This window comes from Chroicocephalus ridibundus, chromosome 8 (genome assembly GCF_963924245.1).
Source record: "Chroicocephalus ridibundus chromosome 8, bChrRid1.1, whole genome shotgun sequence".
Classification (NCBI taxonomy): Eukaryota; Metazoa; Chordata; class Aves; order Charadriiformes; family Laridae; genus Chroicocephalus; species Chroicocephalus ridibundus.
The window spans coordinates 40,525,172-40,540,661 of record NC_086291.1 but is presented as its reverse complement, the minus strand read 5'-3'; the positions used below and the strand labels follow the sequence as shown (position 1 = coordinate 40,540,661).

Here is a 15,490-nt window from a genome sequence, read left to right as displayed (position 1 = left end):
GCTGCAGTTTTATATGGCAATCGATTGGGTCTGAAAATGTTTGTCTAAAACGGCAGTCCTAGTAAGTACGGTGATAAAGAATGCTTTTATTGCTCTCTCCTAGAGAGGTTGCTTAATGGCAGGCTAAGAGGAGGAGAAATATGAATCTTTGTACAGAAATGGAAGAATTAATTTCCTGGCATCTCTGAGTACAGTTTCAGAGGCTGCTTGGAGTTTTCTGCACGATGCTTTTAAGGGAGTTATTGCTTTTATACCCTTTTTATGGTCAGAAATACGTGCGTGATTACCTGATACTAACTACTGCAAACTACAATGCTAAGAGGGAAGACAAAATTGCTTTTCTTCTTCTGACAATCTCGTAATTGTGCTTGATGCTTTTGAACTACATCCCACAAGTTTATGCGCTAGTTGTGGCAGTAAGGTCTCTTTTAGAAGACCACATCCCACCTTTTACCTATTTATAAAAGAAGAAAGTTACAAGCCTAAATACTGATTTGTGTATCTACTGGGGAAAACAGAAGTATTCTGTGAACAGCTCTGTTTCATCAACTGGTTTCTCAGTGACCAGGGCAGTGTCTTGCCCTGACGATGTTCTGGGGTTTGGTCCATGTCACACCCTCACCCTGCTCGTTTGTGACCTCTGCGTTGTGCTCCTACATCAGAGGGGGGTTATATCCTTCGCAGTGCACCACGTTTTAGACAGAGCAAACAAGACTGTTCTTAAAAGTTTTGTTCTTTTGCCAAATTATCCATGTTGTTGTTGACTTCTTCACTTGAAATGTTTGCTTTATTTCGCTGGGGTTGCATAGGGAGTCTGGACTCAATCTCATTTGCCTTCCTCTCGAAAATGGGGTAATCATTACAAATCATAGAATGTGTTGGGTTGGAAGGAACCTTTAGGTTGTCTAGTCCCGTCCGCCTGCAGTGAGCAGGGACATCTTTAGATCAGGTTGCTCAGAGCCTCATCAAGCCTGGCCTTGATGGTATAGGCCAGGGTATAGGACTTGTTTCCCGCTCTGGGGATGGGTGTCCCACAGCAGCAGCCTGCAATAATTAAACTGATTTTCATGAAGAGGAAAACATATTTGATTACTGAGCTTCTGCCTCTCTGGAGGAGGGGTGGGAAGTAGTAATAAAAAAAATAATTGTGCCCAGAACTAAGTGGAACAAAGAAATCACTGTCCAAGTGTAAAGTGAGGGACTTCGAGTCCACAGCTCAGCTGAGAGATTAGGATCTCTCCATTGAGGAGCTTGAATTTCCAGAGTTAACTACTGTAGTGCTGCACATCGACTGCTCCTCGTAGCTGGAGCCTGTCCTAGTCTGCTCCTTCACTTCCCTGTGAGTACTGAATGCCAGTAAAAGCGTCTATATAAACACAAGGATCGTTCCCAAAACCTCCCGAGAAGGCTGTATTTTCTAGAATGTCTAGGCAGTTAAAAGTGGATCTGGAATAAAAATCCTTACAGCCCCCTTCCGGATGAACCGTTTTCACTTCTTGCTTTTGGAAAAGAGAACATCTTCCCCAAAACATTTCACAGGTGGAGGGAGCTGCCACTTTCAGGTCAAATGAGTAGGATAAAACTCAGTGGGCATTAAAGCATGAATATTAAAGCTAAAACGTCTTCCAGTTTTACTGGGGCTTCTGAAACTCTCATTCTCGAGGAACTCTCATTTGGTTGGGTCATCATTGCTTTTAAGCAATACTTCTGGATCTCCTCGGTGATAAAACCCGGAAAACAACCTCTTTGAGGCACTTAATGTATAAATATACCCCTGTGCCTCTACCCTGTGAACTGGTACCTCTGCACAGTACGTCCGTACTGTGAATTGGATCTGCTTTGACTATAAATAATTTCCCATTTTCTGCAACAAACCACTTTGCAGTACCTCCTGCTTTTGAGTTCTCCGAGCTGTGTGCCTGCAGATGGGTACAGACGGTGCTTCCTCGGTGAGTTTTCCGGAGAGGCTCAGCTCCCAATGCTCCAGAGCCCCTAAAATGGGATGGTAGCAGAGCAGGGAAGCAATTTGCAACTCTGCCTTCTTATGGATTTTGTCTGGTTTGAAGTGGACTAAAAGCTTTCTGTTAAAGTGGTGCCCTCTCAGGGCATGGCAGTGACTCCGGCGACCTTCCAGCTTCTCTTCAGGAGACCCAGGTGGCATCAGAGTCATCTAAAGCTGAATTGCTTCCCCTCTTTTGTTTTTCTGCTTCATACAAGGCTATGCTTCCCCCTTTGTAGGGGAAAATCTAGGTGCCTGGGGCTAAAAGATAGTGGAAATACTTTATATACATGCCAACTAGTTCTGCTTGACCCAAAACCAGTTAAAATGGTAAGGTGATGGTGGCTGTTGCTTGGCAGTTAATAGAAATTCTGGTGTACTTAAAGAGATCTTGGCAGCAATTTCTGGGGCACTGAAATCCATCGTTTGTGAAACTCTGGTGTTGGAGGGCATCTACAAACACGCTGCTGTTGTGGTGGGGGTGGGTTTGGGGTTTTCTGTCAGAGCCCATCCCTTGTGAGAGACAAGCCCAGGGAGTTTTGTTCAGCAGCTTAAGCCGTCGCTGTCTTTGGTTCGGTTGCCCCATTAGGTACCAGAGCTTATTCCAAGTTAGTTGCTGGTGCAGGGTTTGCCCTCTGTTAAGCTGTTCTTGTTCTGCCAAGCTTAGTCTGCACACATTCACCTCTGCATGTCGCTGAAGATGTCAGGGTTGGTCCTGGACTGCTGAGCAGTTAAAGCATCTTTAAAGTTCAGCTTTTTGCCCCGCGAGCCTGTGTCAGAGCTCTAACAAAACAGAAACACCGTCTGATTAACCTGTGAAGAGCCGCTGCTTTCCTTATCATAGAGTCATAGAATGTGTTTGGTTGGAAGGGACCTTTAAAGGTCATCTAGTCCAACCATCTAGTCCAACCCCCCTGCAGTGAGCAGGGACATAATCTGGCAGCAAAGAAGGTTGAACTACACTAAATGTAGATTCTTAAGTTTTTAACGGACCGTGCTTTCCTTCAAGCGCTATACCTGGTATCTTTAAGGTTATCCCATTCAGGCACCTAACGCTTCAACTTCAGTAAAGTGCTGTGACATTAGCATGTCTAAAATGAGCTCATTTGGGGGGGGGGGGTCTGTTTCTCTTCCAGAACCTAATCAATAAGATGTGGCTCGGGGTCCCATCTCAAGACAAAATGGAGATCCGCAGCTGCCTGCCCAAGCTCCTGCTAGCTCACCATAAAACTCTGCCTTACTTCATCAGGAACAAACTCTGCAAAGTCATCGTGGATATCGGCCGGCAAGACTGGCCGATGTTCTACCATGACTTTTTCACCAACATCTTGCAGGTAAGAAGTTTCTAAAGGGAAAACTTGGTTTCATTCACAGCATGATGTTATTTTGTTACCTCGGGTAGGGACTTCCCTTGATGAAAACTAAATAATTACATTGAAAAACAAGCCTGCTTCTTAAATTCCTTTTCTTTTTCAATTTTGCAAGTAACCCTTAGCTTCCTACATGCTACAGCTCTTTCTAGTGTTAGAAGTTTTTTGACAAAGATCATTACTATGCAGCAAGCATCAACTGCACTTTGAATTTTAAATATTTAGGAGTAGTTGTGGAAAACATCAGGGTTGTGGGTTGTTCCTTAAAGAAAAAGGTCGGTAAAACTATGGATGCATCGCGGGGTGATTCTCAAAAGTGAAGTTTATTCATGTGGCTGTTGGAGATTTTTCACCTAATAGCCAAAGATACCCAAAAATCTTTGGCACCTCATCATGTAAAGTCCTTAATGGAGTGCTGTTGGGGCGTTTAAGAGGGCTCTTGCAGGAAGACTGGGGTATGTATTTGCGGCTGAAACAGTGCCGTTAGTTTGAATATTGGTGGTAATTCAGCATCGTCGCAGCGGAGCCTGAGCTGGGCTAACGGTGCGCTGCTGCTGGAGCCTAACCAGCACCTCCTCTTTGGCTTCGAGTACTTTGGTTCCGGTTCTCTTGAAATTGTTCATAATCAGCTTAAAGAAGCTGAGCATAAACTGAAGTGCTGCACAGACGTTTGCTGCTGGCATCGTTGCATGATTTGAATGTAGCTCTGCCCACAGACAAGCCACAGGGCAGCTATTTTAAAAAAAAAAATAAATATAAAAATCAAAGTCCCTGAGTGGCAGGAGTTTATTTGTTAAGATAAATGGATCTAGTATTAATTGTAAATTTATTTTTTAAAAAAGCTAACGTGGCATACGGAGCTTGTTACTAATGGGTATAATCTCTTTTCAGATAGCTCTCTGTAATCGTGTATTGCGACATGCTGCGGTTTTTTTCCTGAATTGTCAATTTGACAATAAGTGCTCTGAGACAACTGGCTGTCTATCACTTAAAGTTTTGGCTTTCGTTTCACCTGATCTGCAATCGAAATGCTTTCTGAGCTCCTGCTTGCTTTTCGAGCGCTTTGCAGGTTACCTTAAGCGATTGCAGAACCCACTTTGGGTATCTGTTTTTTCCTTAAGCTTCTCCTTGTGAACTCAGCTGCAGAAGGAAATGTTCCCATAAATTAATTTCTATAGCAGACACCTTCCAAAAATGTTTGGGAAAAGTGGAAGATAAACACTAATACTGAACTCCAAGACCTCAAAATAATGAAGAGTAGCACAGGAGCAGAATAATTCTCTTTTAGAGTAGCAGATGAGTCCTCTCTCAGGACTTTCTCCTCAGATCATTTGAAGCAACTGTTTGATTTTTTTAGCATTCAATCGTATCCCAGTACTCTAAGTAGGCTCTAAAAGTTCTGTTGAACCATTGGAGGGATGGAGAAGAAAAGTAACTTGGACTACGGTATTGTCATTATGCAAAACCAGTAATTCTACATAGAACATGCTACTTCCGTAGAGGTATAAAACTTGTTTAACGTTGCTGAAGTGCCAGTGCGTGGTTTTGCTAAACTTCCTGGTATCGTCAGAAAATACTCTGAGAGGAGATGTTAAATCTTTCTGTAACTTGCGAACAAGTTGTGTGTTTTATTTAATTTTCTTTAATTTTCCTTTCTGTCAGCTCCTGTGCCGTCATGCTTCCTTTCGGAAAGCCAAGCTCGTGTACATCTAGACTAAGAGACTTTAGATGGACTTTTTTTCTCCATGTATTTCACCAAACTGTGTAGCCCGAGCAATGTTAATTCTGGTTTGGTGGGTCGGTGAGATTAGGACCGAAGTCAGACTGTGTTACAGAATTTATGACTTCCAGGATTACTTGTAGAAAGTGTGATTTGCTTTAGGCTTTTTTTCTCCCAGAGGGAATAGTGTATAAATCATTTTGGATGCTCCAGGTCGACAGAGAGGAGCAGGGCTGAATTTCAGCTGAAAATAAAACTTTGTCCCACTTGAATGAGTCTGTAATAACCCAGTGGCCAACAAAGGCAAAAACCGTTGCCTTCTCTGGTCCTGTTCTTGCGCGTTCTGCCCGTGGTGGAAGTCACCCTTTTCAGGGTAAATGTGATTTCCAGGTTGAGATGCGATAGAGGAGAGGTTGGATCCCTTAGCTGTGTCCTGGTGCCATCCCATATTGGCTGCAGCTCTTTCTATGGGAAGGGATGGGCTTTTTAATGGGAAAGCGCTTGGCTGAAGGTGCAGGCTCCTGACCTGAGGGTGGCTGCAGCGGCAGCCCTGTAACGTGGTGAAAGGCTGGTGCTGAGGCAATTCGGAGAAGTGATGATGTCGGCAGAAGGCAGCAAAGAGGAGGAACAAACTGTTACTGGTAAACAAGCTGGAACAGAGAATGCGTGCAATGACATTATGAAAGCTCTCGTGAAACCCCAAGGATTCCCATGGTGCTTGAACTGTTGCAACATCGTAGATTAATGTCTCAGGAAATTGGGTATTTGCAGGTTTTTTTTTTAGTTCCCTCAACATGCAGCGCTGCAAAGTGTGGGAACTGATACTTTTTGGGTCCTGAAGTGCTTAGAAGCCGCTGGTAGCGTTACTAACCCCCTGTTCGTCAGCTGATAGCTTTGCGGAATGTTAGCATCACGTGTTCCATGCATGTGTTTTCCCCGCAGTTAATTCAGTCTCCTGTCACCACTCCTCTGGGACTGATCATGTTGAAAACTACTTCGGAAGAACTGGCGTGTCCGCGGGAAGATCTTAGCGTAGCCCGGAAAGAAGAGCTACGCAAGCTGCTCCTAGACCAGGTGCAAACGGTGCTTGGGCTCCTCACAGGTACGAGTTACGGCACTTGGAGTGTTGAAACAAATGTTCTCCATCACCATCCCTAAGGCGCTGGCAAGCTCGCGCGTTCTGGGTTCAGTGAAGCAATGTGTGGGCGATGTGGTGGCTGCTCCTGCAGTTTGAACACTCAGTTCTACCCTCAAGCACTTGGGTCGGCTTGCTATGGACAAAGTTGTGTAGCAGAGCAGCTGTATAGCTACGTATGTCCCCTCCTTTATGAAAAGGGACTGAGATGGTGTGTATAAACACTTGGTAATTTCTTTGGGTCCACTAGGAGAAGACAATGTTCCTTGTCAAAGCACTAACGATGTGTTCTGCTGAAGATCTCCTGCAGTCTCTGGTGTGTTTGTTAGATCAGGCTGTTCTGAAAACTGTCTCTTTGGCCAGGTATTTTGGAGAGCATCTGGGACAAACACAGCGTTACTGCTGCCACTCCACCACCATCCCCGACGTCAGGAGAAAGTGGTAAGGATGGCTAAAGCTGAATACTTGTATTTAAGCTGCAAGATATTATTTCCATGTACTTGCAATATCAGGCATCAATCTCTTCCTTTACTGCCTAACCTTTTGCATTAACCCTTTCTAAGAGCTGTTCATAGGCCGACAAATTTCTGGTTGCAAAGGCAAACCTTACCTGAAGAACCGATTCCCACTGCAGAGGATGCCCCACTGAAAATGCCACCGTCGTGAAGATTGCACCTATATGTGCTTGTCCTCAGGTGGCAAGAAGCTTTCTGAAGTGTCAGTGCAGTGAGTTGGCATTGTCATCTATGAATTTTGGCTGTAAGCACCTCAAAAGCCAAAGTGAAGCAAAACTGAAGCCCTAATTTAAAAAAAAAAAAGGTGTCTGGGACTGTGTGCCTGTATCTTGTGAAAGTTTGTTTTCTGCCTATTCCTGTTAGTCTTTTGCGTGGGTGTTTATCTGATCTGAACTCACTTACGTACATATTTCTGGTTACCTGCAAAATGGAGACTATTTCTATGTCCTCGTTGTTGGTGCATGTCACTTATCCTGTTAAGGCTAAATAAGGGGATGTAGAGGGTCACCCCAGGCATGAAGCTGATCTTGATGACTATCAGTGTTTCTTGTGCCTTGATGTAACATGGATCATTGATAACATTCAGCTCACCCCAGCGTTGTCCAGCAGCACGTGGCGTCTTTGTTCCTCCTTCTTGGAAAACAAAGCGAGAAGAAATACTCCGATGCAGTCAAATCAGTATTTTGTTTAAAAGCTCTGATCTTGCCTCTGTCTGCTTTTAATGAGGGGGGAAAAAAGAAGGGTTTAGGGCCTGGAAACCTGTAATAACCACTTGGGCACAGGGAGGTGATGAAACCCTTGTGGATCTGATACCTGTTTCTCCAGGGTTGTGCTCGGTGCAGTGGTTTCTGTGAGCCAACGCAGTTGTATCATGCACCTTTGTCTTGCTCGCCTGTGGGACCTTAAACAGTTAATTGAGAGTTGCTGATCACTTCCTTGTGGCCAGATTGCACTAGTCAGCTTAAGACAGCTGCCTGTGATAAGCTTCTGTTCATGTTTTTTGGTTAGCGTTAAAACTTTCACGTTTAAGTTTGAGCAGAATTTCAAGTGCTTCTTTCCTGCAGAAGAGCTTAAGACACTTCTATATTTATATACAAAACATAAACTTAAAATGGGAAGAAGTATTTCCTTGGGTTTTGGGGGTGGATTTTGCTGTAGCTAGCAAAAAGGCGCAGAGGGGAAAAAAAAAATTAATAGAAAAGAACAAAACTGGGAAAGAGTGCACATGCTGCTTGGAGAGGGCAGGAATTCCAGCTTCACCCACCCTGGCAGCAGGAGCCTCGGTGCTTTGGTGTGACGTTGGGTAAGGTTGGGGCCTTCCACGGTGAAAAGCTGATTTATGTTAGGATCGACTGTTGGTAGCAAGTGCCTCAGTGGCCGTTAATGATGCTGTATTTGTACAAAACAGCTTGAATTGCTCGGCGAGCCCAGGTGCACGCTAGCAGATGCTGGGTAGTGCAGGCACATCCAAGGCCATGCCCGCAGGAGGGGGTACTGCAGATTCCAGAGTTACCTTGGAAAAAAATAACGCTGGTTTGTTCTGAGGTGCTGGTAACTTAAATTGGTACAGCCTGGAAAAATCTACTTTGTTGTCTAGAGTTGTAATAAAAACCCCCCAAAAAACAGTGGGACAAATCCTGGGGTGATGGTCAGTGGAAGCCTGTTTGCCACGTCCTCTCAGTTCCTTGGGGAATCGCTGGACGGTCCTTGTGCTGAGGCAGCTTTTCATCCACCTGTGCACTTACCTCGTGACTTTAGATCGTATTTCTCAAAGTGACAGCGTGCTGCCCTTCTGTTCCGGGTCTCTCCTTTCTCCCCTTTCAGGGAAAACAAACAAACTTCTTACACAGCATATTTTCAAGATAATTGCTCATAATTAAGACTACACTGACAGTTTCTTTAGAAGGTCAGGCTTAATTTCATGGGGCCCTGTCTGTGCAAACTCATTTATTTGAAACTTTCTGTTTTTTCCTGTGGTCTGCCTTAACTACTATGACCGTATTAAAACTGGTTGTGCTTCAAGTTCTTGAAGTTCAAAAGGAAGAGCATTGAGTGCTTCCCTCTTGTCCACTGCTTGCTCACTCCCTGTATTTTCTGAAGGATTCTCTTCTTTTTCTTTACTTTCTTTATTAACCAAGTGTCCCTTAGGGTCACTATTTGGTGATATGATGGGTGGATGGATTCACAGAGTGGAGTTAAGAGCACCGATGGGGTTGTTAAGGTGGAGAACCTCTGGGGCTTAAAGTCGGTGGCAGTCATGACATTGCATATCTACTGGTCTCTATTTGCAGGCAGAGATAAGAACTATGGGACAAAGGTGGGTTTAGTGAAACTTGGCCATGAAATTCTGCCCTGGAGATGTTAGTTGTTTATCTTTAAAATTCGTGAAATCTGTAAGCTGACCAAATCTCTTTACCCACGTATTGTTAACATTTGCGTCTCATTCACGCACCAAAGTATTCCTGTTTACTGGCGACGCTTCAACTTTTTTGTTGCTTAGATGAGGCCACCACCCTTTTCTCTTTACCTTCAGGTGAAATTAAAGGTGTTCCAAAAGGCAAAATAAGCTTCCGAGTCCCTGTAAATGCTTAATATCTTCCATGAGAGCCGAAATCTCTTTGGGAACTTTGAAAGTCTATGCTTCCTTTTTTTTTTTTTTTTGCACGGGGAAGCAAAGTGAAATTGTTACTTGCAAGTCTTGCATAGTTTTTAAATAGCACTTGAAGGCATTGTTAAACTCATTTCTCCCATCACTTAAGCAAAGGAACTCTGATAATGTCCTGCGTTGGAAAACATTTGGGTTATTGCATCCGTATAGAATTCACTCAGCAATAATCTCTCAGCCTCTGAGTGTTGTCTTTGCACATCTTTACAGCTTTTTGCTTGATGAATCCCTTCCTGAGATATATTCATAAAATCATAGAATCGTTTAGGTTGGAAGGGACTTTTCAGATCATCAAGTCCAACCATCAACCCAACACTGCCCAAACCCACCACTAACCCATGTCCCTCAGCACCACGTCTGCCCCTCTGTTAAATCCCTCCAGGGATGATGACTCCACCGCTGCCCTGGGCAGCCTTTCCAATGCTTGACAACCCTTTCAGTGTAAAAAAAAAAAAAAAAAAAAAAAAAAAAAAAAAAAATTTCCTAATATCCATCCTAAACCTCCCCTGGTGCAATTTGAGGCTGTTTCCTCTTGTCCCATGGCCTGTTCCTTGGGAGAAGAGACCAACCCCCCCCCCCCCCCCCCCCGGCTACCCCCTCCTTTCAGGGAGCTGTAGAGAGCGAGAAGGTCTCCTCTCAGCCTCCTCTTCTCCAGGCTGAAGACCCCCAGCTCCCTCAGCCGTCCCTCACAGGACTTGCGCTCCAGACCCCTCACCCACTCCACTGCCCTCCTCTGGACTCGCTCCAGCACCTCAGTGTCTTTTTTGTGGTGAGGAGTCTAAAACCGGATGATCGCTGCCCCAGTCCTGCTGGACACACTATTGCTGATACAGGTCAGGATGCTGTTGGCTACCTTGGCCACCTGGGCACACTGCTGGCTCATATTCAGCCGGCTGTTGACCAACCCCCTGGGTTCCTGGGGTTTTCCACCAGGCAGCTCTCCAGCCACTCTGCCCCAAGCTTGTAACGCTGCATGGGGTTGTTGTGACCCAAGTGCAGGACCCAGCACTTGGCCTTGTTGAACCTCATACCCTCAAGCAGACCAACGCTCCCACCCAACTTGGTGTCCTCTGCAAACTGACTGAGGGTGCACTTGATTGCCTTGTCCAGGCTGTTGATAAAGATATGAAAGAGAACCAGCCCCAATACTGAGCCCTGGGGAACACCACTTGTGACCAGCCGCCATCTGGATTTAACTCTGTTCACCACCACTCTTTGGGCCTGGCCCTCCAGCCATTTTTTTTTACCCAGCCTGTCCCAGCCATGGGCAGCCAGTTTCTCCAGGAGAATGCTGTAGAAAACGGTGTCAAAAGCTTTACTAAAGTCCACATAGACAAGTTCCATAGCCTTTTCCTTGTCCACCAAGTGGGTCACCTTGTCATAGAAGGCGATCATGTCAGTCAAGCAGGGCCTGCGTTTCATGAACCCCTGCTGACCGGGCCTGATCGCATGGTTGTCCTGTGTGTGCTGTGTGGTGGCATTTAGGGTGAGCTCCTTCATGACCTTCCCCAGCACCAACATCAGACTGACAGGCCTGGAGTTCCCCAGATCCTCCTTCCAGCCCTTCTTGTAGGTGGGCATCACATTTGCGAACTTCATTCCACTGGGACCTCCCCAGTTAGCCAGGACCACTGGAAATGATGGTATTAAAGACTGAGGCAAAGAAGGCATTACGTACCTCAGCCTTTTCCCTCGTCCTTGGTTGCTATGTTTCCCCCCGCACCTAATAAAGGACGGAGATTCTCCTTAGCCCTTCTTTTGTTGCTAATGTATTTATAGAAACATTTTCTTATTGTCTTTTATGGCAGTAGCCAGATTAATTTCTAGTTGGGCTTTGGCCCTTCTAATTTTCTCCCTGCATGACCTCACGACATCCTTGTAGTCCTCCTGAGTTGCCTGCCCCTTCTTCCAAAGGTCATAAACTCTCTTCAGGTTATAAACTTATTCACTCATGTACAGTAAACAAATGAGTAACAGAAATGTTTGCTGCCACTTATTTGTGCGGAACTAGCCTGATCCCAGCCCCTCCCTGAGAGTTTTCTCCTGATGTATGGAGGCAGTTGATCCTGTGAATTCAGCAACTGTTTGCAAAGATACCAAATGTAACTTAAAATCCCTTAAACTCTGAGCTTCAGTAACTTAACTGGGTGTAAAGCGTTCAGACCAGCTGCTGTGAGTTCCAGGGACCTACGGTTTCTGACGTTGATGGATTAAAAGATAAGAATTTTTGGTTCTCGTTGATTTTTGTGGAGTTTGATGGACTGAACGTTTGAAAGAAGCATGTCTGCTCCTGTAAAAGCACAACGCAGGCAGCTCTTGCATTGTCGCGTACCTATAGTTGGGAATGTTACCATGGGGGCTGGTTGGTAAGACCAAGTCCAGGGTTATCAAATTTGGCTGAAGTAGCATGATGCCTTAAATTCCTGGAGTGGAGAAAGAAACGACAATAATGTATGACAAGGCGTTATGAATTTAGAGATATAAGACATCTATCTTGATGAAAAATGGAGATGTAAGAGGAATTTGTTCTTCACGCATGCTTTTGAGTACTTTGGAATTATCTCGGTAAATCATATCTGTTATTTTCGTACCAGTAGTGTGTTGGGTCATTTCACTTTCAGAGAAAAAAACACTCGGGTTTTTGGGGGAGAACTTTAAATTCTGTAACACAGTGAGTGCCCGTGGACTTCTAAAGGCAAAGAGATTATTTGTGCTTGAGGAAGAGAAAGGTATTGAGTAACCTGGGGCGGGTGAATAGGTTTTCAGCGTGTGGAGTGTGGAAGCCTATGAGTTAGTGGGCAGCTTCCATGGGGAAGGGCAGCCCAGCTGGTGGCGTTGGCTTGGATTTCCATACAGCTTTCAAGAAGGCTTCTTGCTAAAAGCTTTTGAGAAAGCAAAGGCAATCGGGGATAAGGGGGGTCTTTCCATTGTTGATTAATTGGTTGGTAGGAGATAAAAGGCAAGTGGAAATGGTCCCCTCTTGCCGTGAGGGGGGAGGTCACCTGTGAAGCGCTGCTGGGGGCTGTGCCCATGGACATACTTGTTAGAGACCTGGGAAAGGGCTCAGTAAAGAGACAAAGAGGCTTTCCAACAGCACCGGGATGGTCAGAATAGTGGAAAGGAGGTATGACTGAAGACCTGCAGGAAGTTCTTGCACATCTCAGGGCAAATGGAAGGTGAAATGCAATGCAGATAAGGGTCTCCGTGCCCAAACACAGCTTATAAATACTCATCTCCTGTCAAATCATGGGCTCCAGACTTGCCTTCAGTATCCAGGATTAGCTTCTGAGCGTTATGCCAGGTTATTCTACAAAAACTTCGACTGGTAGGAGTCATAACCAGATAACTGCTATGGTGTTGGAAGTAAGGTTCATCTACGCCTGAGTAGTGGCTTCAAGTTTTGGTCTTCCTGTATTGTTAGGTGTAGAGTAAAAATGAAAGCTTTGTAGAAGGACAGTAAAGATGATTGAGGGTATTGAATGGCTTCCATGTAAGTAAGAAGAGAAGTGTAGTACTCTTCATTCTCTCAGAAATTGGAAGCAACATGTGATACGTCACAACAGTGACACTATTGAGTGACATGTAGAAGGTGAATGGAAAGAGACTATTTCTTTTGTCTGTTTGGGTACAGGAGGTAGGAAGTGAAACTAGCAGGCCCCAAACAAAAAACCGTCTCTACAAAATGTATAGTTCAGCTGTGGAACTCTGTCACAGGGTGTTGCAAATATTAAGTTTATCTGCCTTCAGTTGGAGACCGGATAAACTCAGGGAGGATAAATCCTGAGGCTGTGCAGAATTTTTCAAACCCCACCTGGCTCGGGCAGTCTTTGTAACGTAAGTGGCTGGGGGCTGAGGAATTTGATATGTCGCTGCTGTGGGCTTTTGGTCACTGAGAAAAGGTACCGTAACAAGTAGGCTTTTTGGTGTGACTCAGAACATCTGCTCTTATTGTCCTATGCAAGCAGAAGCAACTCTGCCAAGGTTCAGTGTAACGTGGATGTGCCAGAGACCTTGAGCAAGCTTATATCAAGGATGCTTGACCTTGTGAGGGGAGCGAACTTTATCATGAATTCCTACAGTACACCCCCTGGCAACGCTACAATCATCTGAACAAAAGTTCAGAAAGTCTCAGACTACAAAAATCTGCTCGTTCATCTCGGGCAAATCTGTGTACGCTGACTTGCTGAGTGCCAGAGGCTCTGATGGCTTTTGTTTTATAGCTCGGGCTGGCAGTTGCATCCTTTGAAGGCGAATGCCCTGATTTATAACGCAGATGTCTGCTTCGTTTCCCAGGTGACCTGTTAAGTAGCCTGTTGCAGAGTCCCAGTGCGGCCAAATTATTGAACCAGCCAATCCCCATCCTTGACACGGAAAGTGAATATATCTGTTCCCTGGCACTGGAGTGCCTGGCACACCTCTTCAGCTGGATCCCTTTGTCTACTAGCATCACCCCCTCACTCCTCACCACCATTTTCCACTTTGCTCGCTTTGGCTGCGACACTCGCGTTCGGAAGATGTCTTCTGTCAACGGCAGCAGCCAGAACTCGGTGTTGGGACAGGAGCGTGGCCGACTTGGCGTCTTGGCTATGTCTTGCATCAATGAACTGATGTCTAAGAACTGCGTGCCTATGGAATTTGAAGAGTATTTGCTACGGATGTTCCAGCAGACTTTCTACCTCCTGCAGAAGATTACCAAGGAGAACAATGCCCACACGGTGAAGAGCCGGCTAGAGGAACTGGACGAAAGGTAAGAGCGAACAAACAGCGAAGTAGCTGTGCTAGGGCCTCTTGCTTTCTAAAGGACTGTCTTTATTATTTTGCGGTCATGCATGGTGTGTCTAATCGCCTTTTTTTCAGAGTACTGTGCGGGGGGAGACAGGCAGAAAGGTAGGTGCCCACAGGTAAGGTTCTGGTAAGGGGCTGAGTTTGCTAAGGGACCGTGGTGGCACAGGTTTGTATTCTTTCCTGTCCTCTTCCCCCTGCTTTCCCCCATTCGTTGCTGTTTGACTGCAGGTCTGAGGTGGCACAAGAGCTGAACCTGCCCTTCATTCAGTTGTAACAGAAAACAGAAGAGGCTCAGTGAGGTAAAGGCATTGCAGTATCCCCTTTCCTGGTCGGTATCTGCCTTCTCTGCTTAAACTCAGACATACAAAGAGTGGGTAGATATTCTGCGAGTCAAGACTTGGAAGAAAATAGAAGTAGTTCCCTACCCTTCATTGAGATGTGACAATTTCTCAGTTGCTTTTTGATTTTTACTTTTTTTAATTATTATTTTTAAACGACACGTAAAGACAGCTTGGAGGGGAGCTCCATTCCCAGCGGCAGTGAATGGCTCCGCCGCAGAGGCTGACTGGAGGCAGTAGGGAAGCGGCAGCATCTTGGGAGGCTGCGTATTGTCATTTTCCAGAAAGTTACTACCACCCTCGTTGCCTAAAACACCTCGACTCTCTTATATCGACTATTCCTACTTGTAGGAGAGAAAGTGAGACTCGGCTTGCTGTGGTGTTGAGAGGTTGAATCCATGTGTTGGCAGGGTGGTGGAAGAGGTGAGGGCTTGAAGCCGCCTCTCGTGGCAAGGCAGCAGGCTGGTGCTAGCGTTGGCGACGCGGTTGCAGCTCTGAGAATCTGCTCGGTATCTTGCTACGGATACTCAATGATGGAAATAAATTCCTGGTGCTGCTGTATAAAATCTTTCTATTCCCAGATGCAGCAGCGAGGCTTTTGAGCTTTTTTGGGTTTCTGTTTGTTTCTCTTTGCTATCCACTTGGGAGAAAAAAACAAACTTAGGAAAAAACTGTGGGTTTGTAAAATTCCCTTTTCCCATATCTTTAGATGCACTTGTGACTTTGGGAGAGTAAATCTAGGTCAGTTGTGACTCCTGTTTAACAGTGAATTCTACTTGCCCATTTTTTGACTAACTCACGCGGACTTGAGCATCGCGCACTTCCTAGAAATAAGACGTGTTGTAGGACGGTAGAAATCTGCCACAAGATACAGAGAGCCGGGGGTTACACTCTGGATTTCAGAAAAGCTCCTCTGGAAACCCACAATCCCTTTTCTTTTTCCCCCTTTTTAACGTCGTTCTT

General features: G+C 45.3%; 1 protein-coding gene across 2 annotated transcripts in view; it reads left to right on the top strand.

The window, feature by feature from the left end:
• Positions 1 to 15,490, top strand: part of XPO6 (exportin 6) — a 59,331-nt gene that overhangs the window by 19,753 nt on the left and 24,088 nt on the right. For both annotated transcript variants that reach the window (XM_063343611.1, XM_063343610.1), the window contains exons 4-7: positions 3,136 to 3,333; positions 6,032 to 6,191; positions 6,588 to 6,665; positions 13,698 to 14,151. In XM_063343611.1, the coding sequence (XP_063199681.1) occupies positions 3,136 to 3,333; positions 6,032 to 6,191; positions 6,588 to 6,665; positions 13,698 to 14,151 (890 nt within the window). The remainder of the gene's footprint in view (positions 1 to 3,135; positions 3,334 to 6,031; positions 6,192 to 6,587; positions 6,666 to 13,697; positions 14,152 to 15,490) is intronic.